Here is a 13,564-nt window from a genome sequence, read left to right on the forward strand (position 1 = left end):
TCTTAACTATCTATTACTCTCCTACGTATCGTTTTTAGCATAGGTTTGTCTTCGTTGCATTTTCTTCTGGTCGCGTAACAGACGTTTTTAATCAATTTTAGTATGTGAAATAAATAACATTAATAATTTTTTTATAGAGTATAACAAATAGATAGGACTTACGAGTATTTAAAAATAACTCATATCTGGACAAGCAGGTGGCCGTGGATTGAGTTCGCCGCCTATATTGGGATTTTGATAACCGTAATAGGTAAAATCGGTAAATTAGAGCAATCTTGTGCCTTTTTATGCATAAACAAAAAAGTGTTGTAAAGTTTAGAAGTTGCGACTGGTTTGAGAAATTATCAAGAAAAATCGATATTCTCAAATTATTGAAGAAGCATGTCCTTAAAGAGGCTTTCAAAAAACGTATTTTTCTTACATTTCAGGCAAGTTGATGTCAGAGTTAAAAATGCGCCTGTAACGAAGTAAAACTTATTTTAAGAAATATCTTCACATGGGTCCAGGAAGACATAAAATCTAGATCAGCAAATATCGGATTATTTTTGATAACACGGATTATTGCATTTTACAAATTAAAAAGTGTTTTAAAAATTTTCGGTAAATTTGAAAAATTAAAATTTGCAATTTTTATCAATACAGTGATCGAACCGTACGATAAATCACTAGAATTAATGGAAATAAAAATGGTACGAAATACGATAAGAATAGTGATTTAGCTCTTTAAAGGGATTAAATCTACACACTTGTACCTATGCCATTACCAAAGAACTGACCCTGAAATACTTGTATGTGAGAATTAAATTAGAAAATTGGTGTTGATTGAAGTTTCAACATGATTAAATTTAATTGGAAAACTGATGCTTTGTAGTTCTTGAATCACGGACATCGCCGATTAGCTGAACACAGTGGTGTAGTTTGAGGCTCATTTGCGGCTTCCTGACATCAAAGGAGAAAATAATTTGAACATCAATTATCATTATTGCATTTTCGGAGTTCGAAAGATTGCCACACGCAGTTTAATAAAAACTCATTGTATTAATGTTGAGGAACAAAACCACTGAAGTGAACTAGACCTACCAAGTTTTGAGGACGTATTCACACTTATAACTGTGCTCATAGGTTTTGAACTTGTATAACGATATATTCGATAACAGTCCGTTTTCAGACAAAAATCTCTTTTATATTAAAGATATAGATTCTGATAGAAGATAAAGAATTCTAATTTCCATTTTAATCAAGCAACTTTTAAGTGGAACCCTTAACTTAAGTTGGAGTTCTTGGTGAGGTAAATCGATTGTTCACTGGCGAATGGGCGTTTTTCGGCCTGCCTCAAAAGGGCTTCTATGATTCGAAAATTTAGTCGAGATTCCAAGAGCGAAAACTGCTGAGTCTTGTGACTGAAATGGTTTCATTCATATCTTCATGGGCGCACGCGGAGGTGTGCTTGTGAATGGAGTCTGAACGACACTGTGCAATGCCACAAGGCCCGTGATGAACTCGATCCTCAGGCCCTTACTGTTCCTGATTCATGTTACAAATATTCATTAGTGGTGTGTACAAAATCTTTGCCCATGACACCGCAACTTATTAACAGACGCTGTCCATCTGGAATCCGCGGTGACCACTATTAAACAATGGGGTAACTCTAGTAAATTATCATTGAATGTTTCTAAAATAAAAGTTCTAGGGTCAGATGTGACTTTGATGATGTGTACCCGGAGGGCAATCCTGTTGCCGGTCCTGGAACATCTGGGTTCCTGGGGTTTACTATGGACATCAGGCTGAGGCTTAAGGACGACGTGGTGGTGAGTTCAGGTTAGTTTTCCATCGAATTCAGGATTACAGGAATATGTTATCATTGCCCAAAAATTACTGTAGTCGAATGTCTTGGATGTTTGATGTGCCTGTTTTTCATAAAGATAGAGCCACACCTGATTCGTAAAATTTGCAAAAATTATTCAATTTATTTTAGTTCTTTTTATCAGGAACAGTGTAGAGAAGCCCAGTTTCTTAAAACTATAACCAAAAAAGGTTTATAGAATAAAAAAGAATAATTCTTAATCATCATTGCTGTGCCATCTAGGTTCAGCTCCTCTCGATCATCACGATCCTGCTACTCCATTATTGTATCGATAAAGCGTACGTAAAGAGAAAACCTCTTAGGCAACCTTAATTTGTCTCCAATCAACTATACCCACGTTTATTTAATCGAAACCCATTCAATTAAATATCGTGTAGAACTTAGTCACCGTTAGCTCCAACCTTGCGACACCACTGATTTCAATCATTCTCAAGAAAATTCTTCCAACAAATATAGTTCACTTGAAGGCAATTTGCTCATTTATCAAGAATAATTGTTGAGAGCGTTCGTTCGCGTTCTTGACTTCCTGTGATCACAGTGCACGACGACGTTTTATGAAACAAATAAGGTAGTGATCTCTATATGGTAGTGATCATAGCGTGAGCTTTGCAATGAAGCTTCGTTTCGGGCTATTTTTGTTTGTGCTTTTGTTGTGCGACCTTTCGACGGCTAAGCGGAGTTACGGTGGAAGAACAAGAACGAAGAGCAATAGTGGTGGATCGGGTTTTTGGGGAAGAAGGAAGAGTGATTCGTCCACTGGCTCAGCGAGTTCACGTGGCCATGAAGCTGGACAAGTTAAACCTTCTGCTCCGGTAAGTAAGAAGTTAGGGGTCGGTGATTATTTCTAATCATAAAACGTTGGGTAACCCTCTTAACAAAACAACAAAATATTATCAACGGTCGAGAGAAGAAGCCAGAGTAAGCAAGTTCTCCTACTATGTATGGCAAATGCTCCTCCCCTCTTTTTCAATAAAAAAACATTACGTATCCATATATCCATATGATCTATGCTTTTCAATAAGCAATAAGTAAATCGAACTTCGAGTGTTTCTCTGGTCTTCAGCGGAGGAGGTCCGGCTAAGATAGCCCTAGCTGTCCATCAACGGTTTGGAGGGACGTAATGGGCCGTTGATTAGGTGCAAATGTAATAGAGTGGGACCTGTTCTACGGAATGTATTAAAAAAATTCATTTGGGAGATGTAAGAAATTCCCATTATTTTTTTTAAGCAGAGAAAGTTCAAGATGCGGAGTTTTAAACGAGAGCAGCAGCCCTCTGACTAGACTTCGCGTGATATCTTACCGGGTTCATACTCTTCTGGGGGCCTTTAAATCCGCTTAGATTTAGTTACTGGACGGTTACTGCCCCCTGCTGGTACTTCGGCAGCTGGGATCCCTTTTTTAGGCCTTGACCATAGGAGTCCACTGATCCCACCTAAAGGGTCAAGGTTCCACGATCATGTCTCGATGGTCGCCGCAGTTCACTGGTCATACCTAGCGGGTCGGGGTTTCCCGGTTGTATCTCGACAGCTGAGATCGCTCTTTAAAACCAGGATGAATGGGTCTCCATTTTTGGTCCTGGACTGTCTGGGTCCTCCCTTTGAGCGCCGGTTACTTTCTTTCGCGAAGAAAATCTTCAAAAAGACACCCGATCTATTATTCTAGCGCCTGGGTAATGTGGGGTCCCCGTGGACCTTAACCCACTAAAAAACCTTGGGATTTTTAAGGAACCGACCTTTGATGTCCCGGAATTGTCCCTGGGGGATATATCTTCAGTGTCGAGGAGGCGTTAAAATTCTACTGTTCATAATTCTATAAATTCAATCCTTATCGTCGTCTTTCAAAGGACGAGGGTTTATTGCACCCCTATCATGTGGCATATTCTGCTCGGTTCTTTTTTTATTGAGTTATTGCGTTGTTGTCCTTCTTGATTAGCGGCACGCTCCATTCGTTCTTTTTCTTTGACCATTTCAGGAATGGATTACTGCAACGGTCCCATTTCGTATTGCTTTTCAACATCCCGTTGATGAGGGATGTTCTTGCAATCTAGGCCCGTTTTACCTATACGGTGCTTGTAGCTCCTAAAGCTTTTGTGTGCGCTGAACCCCTAAGTTACGTAGTAGTTTCTTTCCTTCTCGCTCGCAGTATTTGGAAAGCAGTGGACAGTTCGAAGTCTCATCTAGTGTCGCTACCATTCAGGAGAAGAACCTTCATGAGGGTTAGCTCGTTGGTGGTACATGAGCTAAATAATTGGGATACGAAGGATCTCACCATTGTTTCATTTTTATTGATAAACCCCACTTCAACTGAACAGGTTTTCAAGATATAATCCAATAAATTGCGTTGTATACAGAGTACGTAATAGATATGTAAATTGGAGATAAACATTAGTCATATATGCATATCTATCCGGTACCTTTCAAAAGTTACCTACAACCCCGTATTTGCCCTTCTAAAAAAATTCAAGGTTGGATCTGGTCGAAATGGCGGATCGTTTCAAAAAATCCGTTTGAACAGCGTTTAGGCAGACAGTCTTAAATTTTAATTGCTGCCTTAGTCATGAAATAATTTTATTTATGCATTACTTAATGGGAAATAAAGCAATAATTATTTAATATCGCAGTTAAGACACCGGAACAATGACAAGCATCCAAGCATTACTAACAAAATTAACATTTGTTTACGTTCGCGAATATCCTGTAATTTGTTCAGTTCTCTGCACACGTTCAAAGAATTCATGGTACCCATTCGCGGCTGCACCAAAATTGCAATATATGTGAATGTGGGTAAAAAATAACGCCATTACGTAGACAATGAAGTTCACTTCGGTTGAGATTTTATTCCTGCTTGTGGCGGTATCAATACACTTGTCGATATCGAAAAAATCTTCGAAAAATCAGTCACGGGGTGGTAGTGGAGGGGGTAGAACTAGTTCCAGTGGGGGTTATCCTAGTAGTAGCACGTACGGTTCGTCACGTACCAATTATGGAACCAACAGTGTGCCTACAGATACAAGATCTGCGTCTGCAGGGAGTTACCAATCGAGTGCTAGTCAAAATGTATGTAGCAATATTCCCGTAGCAATTTATCGTTTTTAGATCCTACAATACTAACATTCACAAATTTTACATTGTTACAGTCATATGTCTCATTCCTCATACGCATCATCACTTATTTAGGTCGACTACTCTAGAAAACCGACCTCGCAGGTTCAACAAACCAAACCCATAGGGTGGAATACTGCACAAAAATCTAGCAACGATTTTATCAAAAAAGAGTCTTCGTCCCATACAAATACGCAAAAGAGCCCCAATGGGTGGAATGTTGCTGGACAAGGAAGTAACGTTAATAATAATCGGAGAAACCCTGCATGGGATAGTTCTGGAATCAAGGGAGCTAATCAGCAATTATCCGCTAAAGATGGTAGTAATCCTGCTTGGGGCGGTGCAGGATCAAAACCTAGTTCTCAGCAAAATTCTCCTGCGAAGGGATGGTCTTCGGGATATCAAAATCATGTAGGCAACGTTCTTTGTAACTTAAATTCATTTGGAAACATTTCATCTACATCCAATTTCTTACTTCAGTTGAAGTTCACTATTGTACGCAATTTTCCTTCTTTGTATTGTTCCAGAACCAAGGCCAGATAAAGAAGGAAACCGCCAAAGTTCAGCAATCGGCTGTTCCAGGAGGAGCTCAGCCACCTGCACCTGGATGGAATGTTCAGGGACAAAATAAAGCAGGGAATAATGCTCCGGCGTCAGGTAGAAACTTAACAACCAAAAATGCTATAGCAATTACATTCTCCTAATTAGGATGGAAATCTGGATATCAAACCAATTCAGCGCCTCCTTCTTACCATCAGAACGCTGCTCCTCCAGGATATAATGGGCACACTTCCTGGGGGGCTCCGCCAGCCTATTCAGGAGTACAAGGTAAATTTTATTGATTTTGTATGAATATAAGTTAAGCAGCGACAACGATTAACAGGCTATGGAGGATACGGTCATGGATACCACCAACCGGGGGGGTATGGTGGGTATGGTGGTTACGGAGGCTACCATCCCCAGCAACAGTCGTTTGGAGGATTCAACCCTGGATACGGTGGCATGGGAGGATATGGAGGTAATGTTACGTGTAAATTTAGAGCGAATAATGTCCTTAGTACTTGCAACATATAGTTAAATTACGAACATTCGGTGTCCATCTTAAAGGACACTTCCCTCCGGTAATTTTCTTGATTAAACAAAAAGGTACTTCGAGTGAACAGAATTTAATCAGACTTCGTGCAAAGAAATGCTCTCAGCAATTTCTAGATAGATTTAATTAATACATGAACGTTCTTGTCTAGTCCGAAGGACACTTCCAACTAACAGTTTTTTCGGTAAATCAATTAACCAACTGCTACATTATAAATTTCTGTTTGCTTTGCAAAATATGGTTACAAAGTAATTTTAAACAAAACACATTTTTTCATCTATCTTAGGAGGTTTTGGAGGCTATGGCGGATCAGGATTTGGAGGGTACGCCCCTGCAAAGAAAAGCAGCTTCTTTAGCGCCAGCACTATCGGTAATGTTGTGGCGGGAATGCTGGTTTACAAGTAAGGACAACAAGTCATTGGTTTGTTAAAATTGTGCGAAATTGACTATTTCATCATTAGCATGGCATCGAATCTCATCAGCTATGGCTTGGGCCTTAAACGCCCCTATAATGTGGTCAATTATTATAATCAGGAACCTGATAAAAAAATCGAGGAAATAAAGCTGCCGGCCAACATACTAACTTTATGCGAAGGTGACGTCAATAAGATGTGTGGACAAGGGACACAAGCGGTAAGTACGCATTTTGACTATATGTTTGTTCGAAATTATGATTGAAATTTCGTCACAGTAGCCCAGCATTTTATTATTTAAGCAAAAAATTATTTATTAAGGAACTTGAAATATGATCGTATACTCGAAAATATGATTCCGATAATGATATCTAGTCTAATGCAGAGCTCCCACGGTCCGGGCAGCGTGGCACTCTTATTGTTATGAGGTGATAATAAATGGATTATTTGTTTTAATATGAGACGCGTAACAGGCCGCTCTGACGGTTCTCTTCTTTAGTGAATTAATTCAAGTTTGTTTTATAATTTGAGATTATGTCGATTTAATTAAAAATAAACAGGGACGTGACTATGTGTACCTGAGAAATATAATACTCAATCAAAACTAACAATTCCTATTCGCTGACTGATCCAACAACAAACGAAATTTTACAAGGTGTCTGGAAAAAACGCCGAAATGTAGTAGGTGGTTCTCGAGATTAAAATTGGAAAAAAGTTCATACCCACATACCCCAAAAGATTCTTTTTAAAGGGGCTAGAATCCCTTAAACGGGGAACTCTGAAGATGTTTTTTCGCAATAGTTTCGAAACAGTTTGCGCTAACATTATAAAATTCGGTATGCTTTGATAAGTTGGAATGGGAATATTTTTTATGTTAATAATCGCAGATTTTAGTCAGAGGCGTCACATGCAGGGCATCTCCTACATTAATGTTGCCCTAAGTTTTTTCTTTTGACATTTCTTAATTTTTGAAATCAAATTACTGAATCGCAAATATTTTTAACTAAAAAAGGCCTTTTTATTTCATTTCGTTAGGATATTACATTTTCCAGAAAAAAGGGTTGTAATAGAAATACTTGTTTATTACCCAGCAAGAACAAGGCTAATATTATTAAGGATTTATCGCTTATTCACAACAAATGTTGAAATTCGTTCATCTCAATGCATACTCTAATTCGTTTCGAATATAGTGCGAAAACCATCTTCAGACATCCCCCTTATTTCCGGACACCCTGTATATTGAACGTGTTTTCGTAAAACCGTCAATTTCCAATTTTGCAATTCTAATAACTATGGATTAAAAGCTAATAAATGTCTTCGTTAACTTCCAGATCTGCACCCAAAATGGAACAGTCCTCTGTGCAGCCACCACTACACAACCAGCTCCCTGCGAACAGGGTGGAAACAAAGTTTTATGCGTTAACACCACAGTGCCTTGCATAGACGCAAACGATCCTTTATGCCAAAATTCCACTCTCAAAGACAAACTACAAGCCGAAGTCAACGTACCATGTCTTACCAATGTAACATTGGACGTTAACCTCCTGGACAAAGATGAAACAGCACCCAACACCAAATACACTTACTGTGTCACCACCATGGCGGTTGCAGGTCCAGAATATAAAATTTGTCAAGAATATTCAAATTCCAATGATTATCGGAGTGTGCTGAACGACAACTATGAATGGTTTTTGGAGACCGATGAAGGGTTTAGAAGGAATTACTCTGTGTACACTCACAAAAAACCTATGGAAAGCAATGGACAGATTAATATGCCTGTAACGGTGTTGCTGAAATGCAGTGACAGTGCCAAGAAATTGTGTCCTCCAGGAACTATGGCTACATGCACAACGTTCAATGAAGTTATGTGCATGGCAGCTAAGGAAGATGTTCAGGAATGCGCAGAATTCAATACTACCTGCGCGAAGAGCACGATTCCATGCCCTGAAGGGAACAAAGATAAGTTTTGTGAGAAAAAAATTGAAGGTTCTGATTCAGTTATTATGGATATTCCCTGTTTCGCTAACATAAGTCTAAATGCTCCATTCCCAAAATTCAGTCTGGCTGAGTTTAACGGAACTTTGCCAGATCTTACTGCTACCACGAGTTACACTTACAGTTTTGAATATTGCGTAATAACTCTAGCTCTAGCTGGATCAGATTTTGATATGTGCATCACAAAGGAAGCGAAGGAGAAGCAAGGAAAAACCTAAAAATTACCCAAAATAAATTATACATACGTTAAATGAGGAAATTAGGTAAAATTTAGGTTCATATTTGGATATTTTTTGATTTAGGTATTTATTTCAAAAATTATTTGTTTTTCTGATATATATATATGTGATGACTTAGACTTTTCCGAGTTTACGATTCACTGTAGGAAATGCTTAGAGAAATAAAAATAAAATTGAAAATTTGATCGACCGTCTGTTCTACCCAAAAAATCCAGAATTTTACGGAAACTTCTTGATCCAAAAACTTAAAATACTGAATAAATTACAAAAATTGTTTTCAAAGGCATAAATTGCAAATACAACTTTGCGCAAATTTGGTCATCAAAAAATTTGTGGCGTTTCACGTAAGAAAATTAAGTGAAATTGAGATGTCCCGATTTCAGTGATATTTGGTTCCGCAGTATACATTCAATAAAGCATTGATATGCAAAGATCAAAATTCGAATTGGACAATTTCGACTTGTGGGTCAAAAATTTTCGTGATGGTCATAACATTTTTTCAGATTAAAAAAACGAAGTTGCCCGATTCAAGTTTTAACCTTAGCGCATCAATACTTTATTGTACGTGTATTGCAGTGCCAAATATCGCTGAAATCGGAGCAACTCAATGTTTATTTTTTTTCTGAGCAAAATTGACATTTACACCTCTGGTTTGCAAAGAATCAAATTTTAGTACGAATCGTGAAAATGATTTGAAAAATTTTCATTGTTCTATGCACCTTAAGCTGTGCCAAAATGTATCTCTATCACTCATCCAGATTTCCTTGGAGATATATATTACATAAGAGTTATTACATAGGAGTAATTAAAACACTCTTTAAAAGACAATATTATTGGGTGTTTTGAATGATTTTGAAGTACGTTTTCTCGCCTGGTTTCCAATAAAGATTAATAATAACAGATTTATTGCTCATTATTTATTTAAGAAACTTAAATTCCTTGTATTTTTGCATTTTTTGTTTAATTTAGCCAAGTTTATTTTATTTTATCAAATCTAGCAGTGGAAAAAAGATGCCATATTGTTTACCATTAGTAAACAATTTATAAAGAAAAAATACACATTAGATTTTAAAAAAGTGCATCAATATGCTATAGTTTTTGACGTCATTTTTTTTGACTGGTTGTGCCACCTAGACCTGAATTATAGCAACTAAAAGAACAGAATTGCCTTTAAAAGAGCTTAGCTCAAATGAATCTCTTCTATGAGCTTTACAAACCTGCACAAATAAAGTTCTAATATATTTGTGGTGCACGTAATTTAGGTCAGGTGCTGATTGTGAGTACCTGATTTACTTCCTTACTTGTTCCTTTTTAATTGTTAATAATTAGTTTATTTATAGGTGTATTATAATTTGGTTGTTGTCATAGATAGGTCTGGCAAACCACCAATTATTATTATTTTTTAGAGTATTTGCGAATAGTTACTTTTTGTCAAATTAGTTTATTTAAGTAGTTGTCAAGATTAAATAAAAACAGTTCTTTACTACATTCGCGATCGTCAACATCTTTTAACCAAAAGGACATATTTATTGTTTTTTGAGATAATGGGTCACTTTAATACCAATTTCTACGATTATAGAAGTGTTGTGAAACAGAAAGCGCTGTTGCTGATTCGTGACTTCTCCTATAACATATAATGGAAGGCGTTGGAAAATAAATGTCATATGTCTGAATTATAACCTTTTGAGTCTTTTGTTGGGTTAGGTTTTTGGATCTTTTTGTCAACAACCATACGAAACAGCATATAAAATTCCAAAAAAACTTTACAAAACACAACAAATAGTGCTGACAAGATGTGTGAGAGCGATCCTCAGATTCACGACGATATGCTTCTTCAGATGCTCACTGATTGTAAAACATTACCCTTCTTCCTGGACCACATATTTGGATTCCTTCGTAGAAGGTTTATAACTTGTACAATATACAGGGTATTAATTTGAAAACTTTCACTGAAAATAACTTGAAAATGACAAAAGTTACAATAAGGCAATTTGGCATTAATCTCTTCTAGACATTAAGGACTAAATCCACCATATTTTAGTCTTAGTCTTCAAGTAAGTTGCACCATAGTGGTGCGACTTACTTAATACCCTCTAAATGTATGTGTATGTCCTGGGACACACAACTACCTATTACCCAATTTCCAAGTCAAGTTCCAGTATTGTTAAGTCTCTTTGTTAAATATTTTTAGGACCGACTTTTATATAGAAACATCTGATTCCACTTCAGCGCTAGGTCTGCCCAAAGGCTTTGCACAACATCTTGTAAAGAGTGCCTATGTTAAATGGAGGCCAAAACACCAGGATGAAGCTGAGATACTACAGGAAAATGAGATTCCACAAGCTATTGTGGAGGAGGAAGTTATCACAATTGAAGGAATAGTTCCTGAGGAGGTTATTAATAGTGTCGACAATATGGCGATAGGTAACATTTACATTTTCACGCGAAAAGACTTAGTATGCCCAGTTGTGTTACCATGCTTCAAAAGTTGGTTCAGCATATTTGATCAACTGCTTAAGAATAACTGTACTGCCATTAAGTATCAAGAAAATTTGTGGGGTGCATTGAGGTTTATATATAACATATAATCACTACATGCATTGGCTCACAATAGTCTTGGTATCCTTCTATCAAACATATATTATTGCCTAACCCATACACTTCTCTTACATTAAATAATACAATCAGTCAAAGATATAATTATTGGCATGTACAAAAAAATTTAATATTCTAATAGTGGACAAACTAACACCTTGCTAAAGTCTTGGTACACTTCAATGCATGTTTATTTTATTTTTTTTTATTGTAAGAAAAATCATGGAAAGGCAGCTAAGGTATCATATTGTTCAAATTTTTCAATTTTTTCAGTTAAAAATTGTTTTAATGTTAACTTGTCATTAAAAAAATATATGGAGTTTCTATTTAAAATTTTGAAGTTGACACCTGAAACAGGAAAAGTTGAGTTAAAAAAAATCAACTTTGACGGTACTTAATAGTCTAAAAAATATAATTTTATTTCGTTTTCAGTTCATCAAAATCCGTTCATAAATAATTGAGTTATAGCTTTACCCGTTTTTTTTTTGAGACACCCTGCATATTGTATAAGAAATGCTAAATTTATCATGCAACCGGTACCACCGCTGAATTCCAGCATCACGACGTACATCGGATTTTGTACTGGAAGACTTATATGTGTATGTACTGTAAATGTAACTTGTTGCGAGAAGAGGTTTTATTTATCCGCTGGCTGAATATTTAATTTTTTTTGTACATGCCGATAATTACACTTTCAATGAGTTATATTGTTTAATGTAGAAGAAGTGTATGAATTAATAAGTGAAGTATAAATAAAAATTACATTTGTTTTCGACAGAAATAGACAATAATATCCGGTTTATAGAAGGGTACCAAGATTATTGCGATCCAGGGCATGTGAACCAACCCCTTTATCATATAAACGTCTTTTTAGAGGCATTAACAGAAGCCTCAGTACAACCAAATCTCACTAAGTCCCACAATATTATGTTTTCTATATCGGAACATTACAATGGATCTGTACTTGAAAATTACTGTTGGTCACAATCAATTGGAGATGTTGATGTAATCGTGATCATTCCTGAAAATGTTCCCTCAAAAGATCTTAAAGTCAGTATTTCGTCTCAAAAAGTTTCAGTTAAACTGAAAGGTGATTCCTTTTTTGAGGGTTAGTATAATCGATTTTTTTGAGTGGCTTATACAGTGAGTCAAAAGTGTATTTTAGGGGAGTTGTGTCAATTGTGTAAAAGTAATGATGCCTTTTGGTCTTTGGATAAGCAAAAACTTCAAATTCATTTAGATAAGCTCAAGGAAAGATGGTGGGACTGTTTATTAACTTCAGAGGCAAGGTAAGTGGCTGGTCATTCTATTTACAATGCATGACATTTGTCTTTCATGTGGGTTTAGGTGAGATATTTTAATAACCCTTCGTAAACATTTGATCTTTTTTGCCTTTAGTATTTGGACGCCGCAAAGTATTGATTGAACGTGTAATTGTGTCCCCTTAACAGTCGGTTTGTCTCCGATTCGGTATCCGGTTTAATTAAGATGTTTTTGTCATAATAGATTAGATATCTCAAAACTAGACTGTACAAGGCCATTTCACGAGCTGCCTGAAACTGTTCAAGCTAAAATAGAAGAACTCTCTTGGAATAACGAAAGAGAAAGGTAAATTGATATTTTTTTCCAACCGGAAATATTTATTGTATTACGAATATAAATAATGTTTTACATGGGAGTATGTGGAAGACCAAAAAACGAGTGCAGCGATAATACGCGAGTATAAGACTATACTTTGTCAACGACCATTTGTCATTACTAATGATATAACATAATAAACTCAAGTCTATTGCAAGATCTCGCTTATCGCGGTTCTGCCGGATCGTTCCATGTGTGCCCTTGTAAAATTTACTGAGACCATTTTACCTTTTAAGACATTCTTTACCATTCGCAGAATTTTACAGATATTAATATAATATTGCAAGATTATATACATATATTCGATAGTCCTTTATCTCAACAGATTAGGTCTACCAACTTCGGACGAGTTGGCGAAGCAGAAACTCTTGCAGAAAGCATGGAGTGCTGAGGGATGTCCATTCTCAGGGCCATTTGACCCGAATAAGGTGTCGTTTAAATAGACACGAGTTCAAGTGGATTTCGGCATTTTGCAAGGAGTGTCACTACTTCTAAGGTGACCAGTAGATTACTTGATAATTTTTTTTTAATTGTTAAATTAATTATAATATTGTTGTTTTGCTGTATTGATTTGCCCACAGCTAATAAATTTGTCTATCTAAAAGTGAGCTGTTGTTGTTCGGTAT

General features: G+C 36.5%; 2 protein-coding genes across 5 annotated transcripts; both read left to right on the forward strand.

Annotated features, from left to right (window-relative positions):
- Nucleotides 1-2,241: 2,241 nt before the first annotated feature.
- LOC136409884 (uncharacterized) lies at nucleotides 2,242-8,849 on the forward strand. Of its 4 annotated transcripts, none has more exons than XM_066391718.1 (8): nucleotides 2,242-2,676; nucleotides 5,041-5,376; nucleotides 5,493-5,622; nucleotides 5,674-5,793; nucleotides 5,849-5,983; nucleotides 6,345-6,459; nucleotides 6,520-6,691; nucleotides 7,803-8,840. In XM_066391718.1, exons 1-8 carry the CDS (start codon nucleotides 2,476-2,478, stop codon nucleotides 8,682-8,684), a joined length of 2,091 nt encoding a protein of 696 aa, XP_066247815.1. In that variant the 5' UTR covers nucleotides 2,242-2,475; the 3' UTR covers nucleotides 8,685-8,840. The 4 variants fall into 4 exon arrangements, with proteins under 4 accessions (XP_066247815.1, XP_066247817.1, XP_066247814.1 ...); XM_066391717.1 differs by lacking the exon at nucleotides 2,242-2,676 and adding an exon at nucleotides 4,616-4,920 and having other exon boundaries at nucleotides 7,803-8,849; XM_066391720.1 differs by lacking the exon at nucleotides 5,041-5,376 and having other exon boundaries at nucleotides 2,254-2,676; nucleotides 7,803-8,814.
- Nucleotides 8,850-10,431: 1,582 nt separating this feature from the next.
- Nucleotides 10,432-13,447, forward strand: LOC136409827 (nudC domain-containing protein 3). The gene is made up of 6 exons (XM_066391631.1): nucleotides 10,432-10,608; nucleotides 10,897-11,129; nucleotides 12,175-12,408; nucleotides 12,466-12,589; nucleotides 12,807-12,908; nucleotides 13,264-13,447. Exons 1-6 carry the CDS (start codon nucleotides 10,499-10,501, stop codon nucleotides 13,379-13,381), a joined length of 921 nt encoding a protein of 306 aa, XP_066247728.1. The 5' UTR covers nucleotides 10,432-10,498; the 3' UTR covers nucleotides 13,382-13,447.
- Nucleotides 13,448-13,564: the final 117 nt, after the last annotated feature.

The sequence above is a fragment of the Euwallacea similis genome, chromosome 7 (genome assembly GCF_039881205.1).
Source record: "Euwallacea similis isolate ESF13 chromosome 7, ESF131.1, whole genome shotgun sequence".
NCBI classification, from domain to species: domain Eukaryota; kingdom Metazoa; phylum Arthropoda; class Insecta; order Coleoptera; family Curculionidae; genus Euwallacea; species Euwallacea similis.

Bases quoted from the DNA above. Each gene is read 5' to 3' on its own strand.
- LOC136409884 (XM_066391717.1), top strand. From the start codon at position 4,675: ATGAAGTTCACTTCGGTTGAGATTTTATTCCTGCTTGTGGCGGTATCA. The intron at 5,623-5,673 runs GTAGAAACTTAA...TCTCCTAATTAG, and splicing joins GAATAATGCTCCGGCGTCAG to GATGGAAATCTGGATATCAA. The intron at 6,460-6,519 runs GTAAGGACAACA...TTTCATCATTAG, and splicing joins GCGGGAATGCTGGTTTACAA to CATGGCATCGAATCTCATCA.
- LOC136409827 (XM_066391631.1), top strand. From the start codon at position 10,499: ATGTGTGAGAGCGATCCTCAGATTCACGACGATATGCTTCTTCAGATG. The intron at 10,609-10,896 runs GTTTATAACTTG...AAATATTTTTAG, and splicing joins TTTGGATTCCTTCGTAGAAG to GACCGACTTTTATATAGAAA. The intron at 11,130-12,174 runs GTAACATTTACA...ACGTCTTTTTAG, and splicing joins TGTCGACAATATGGCGATAG to AGGCATTAACAGAAGCCTCA.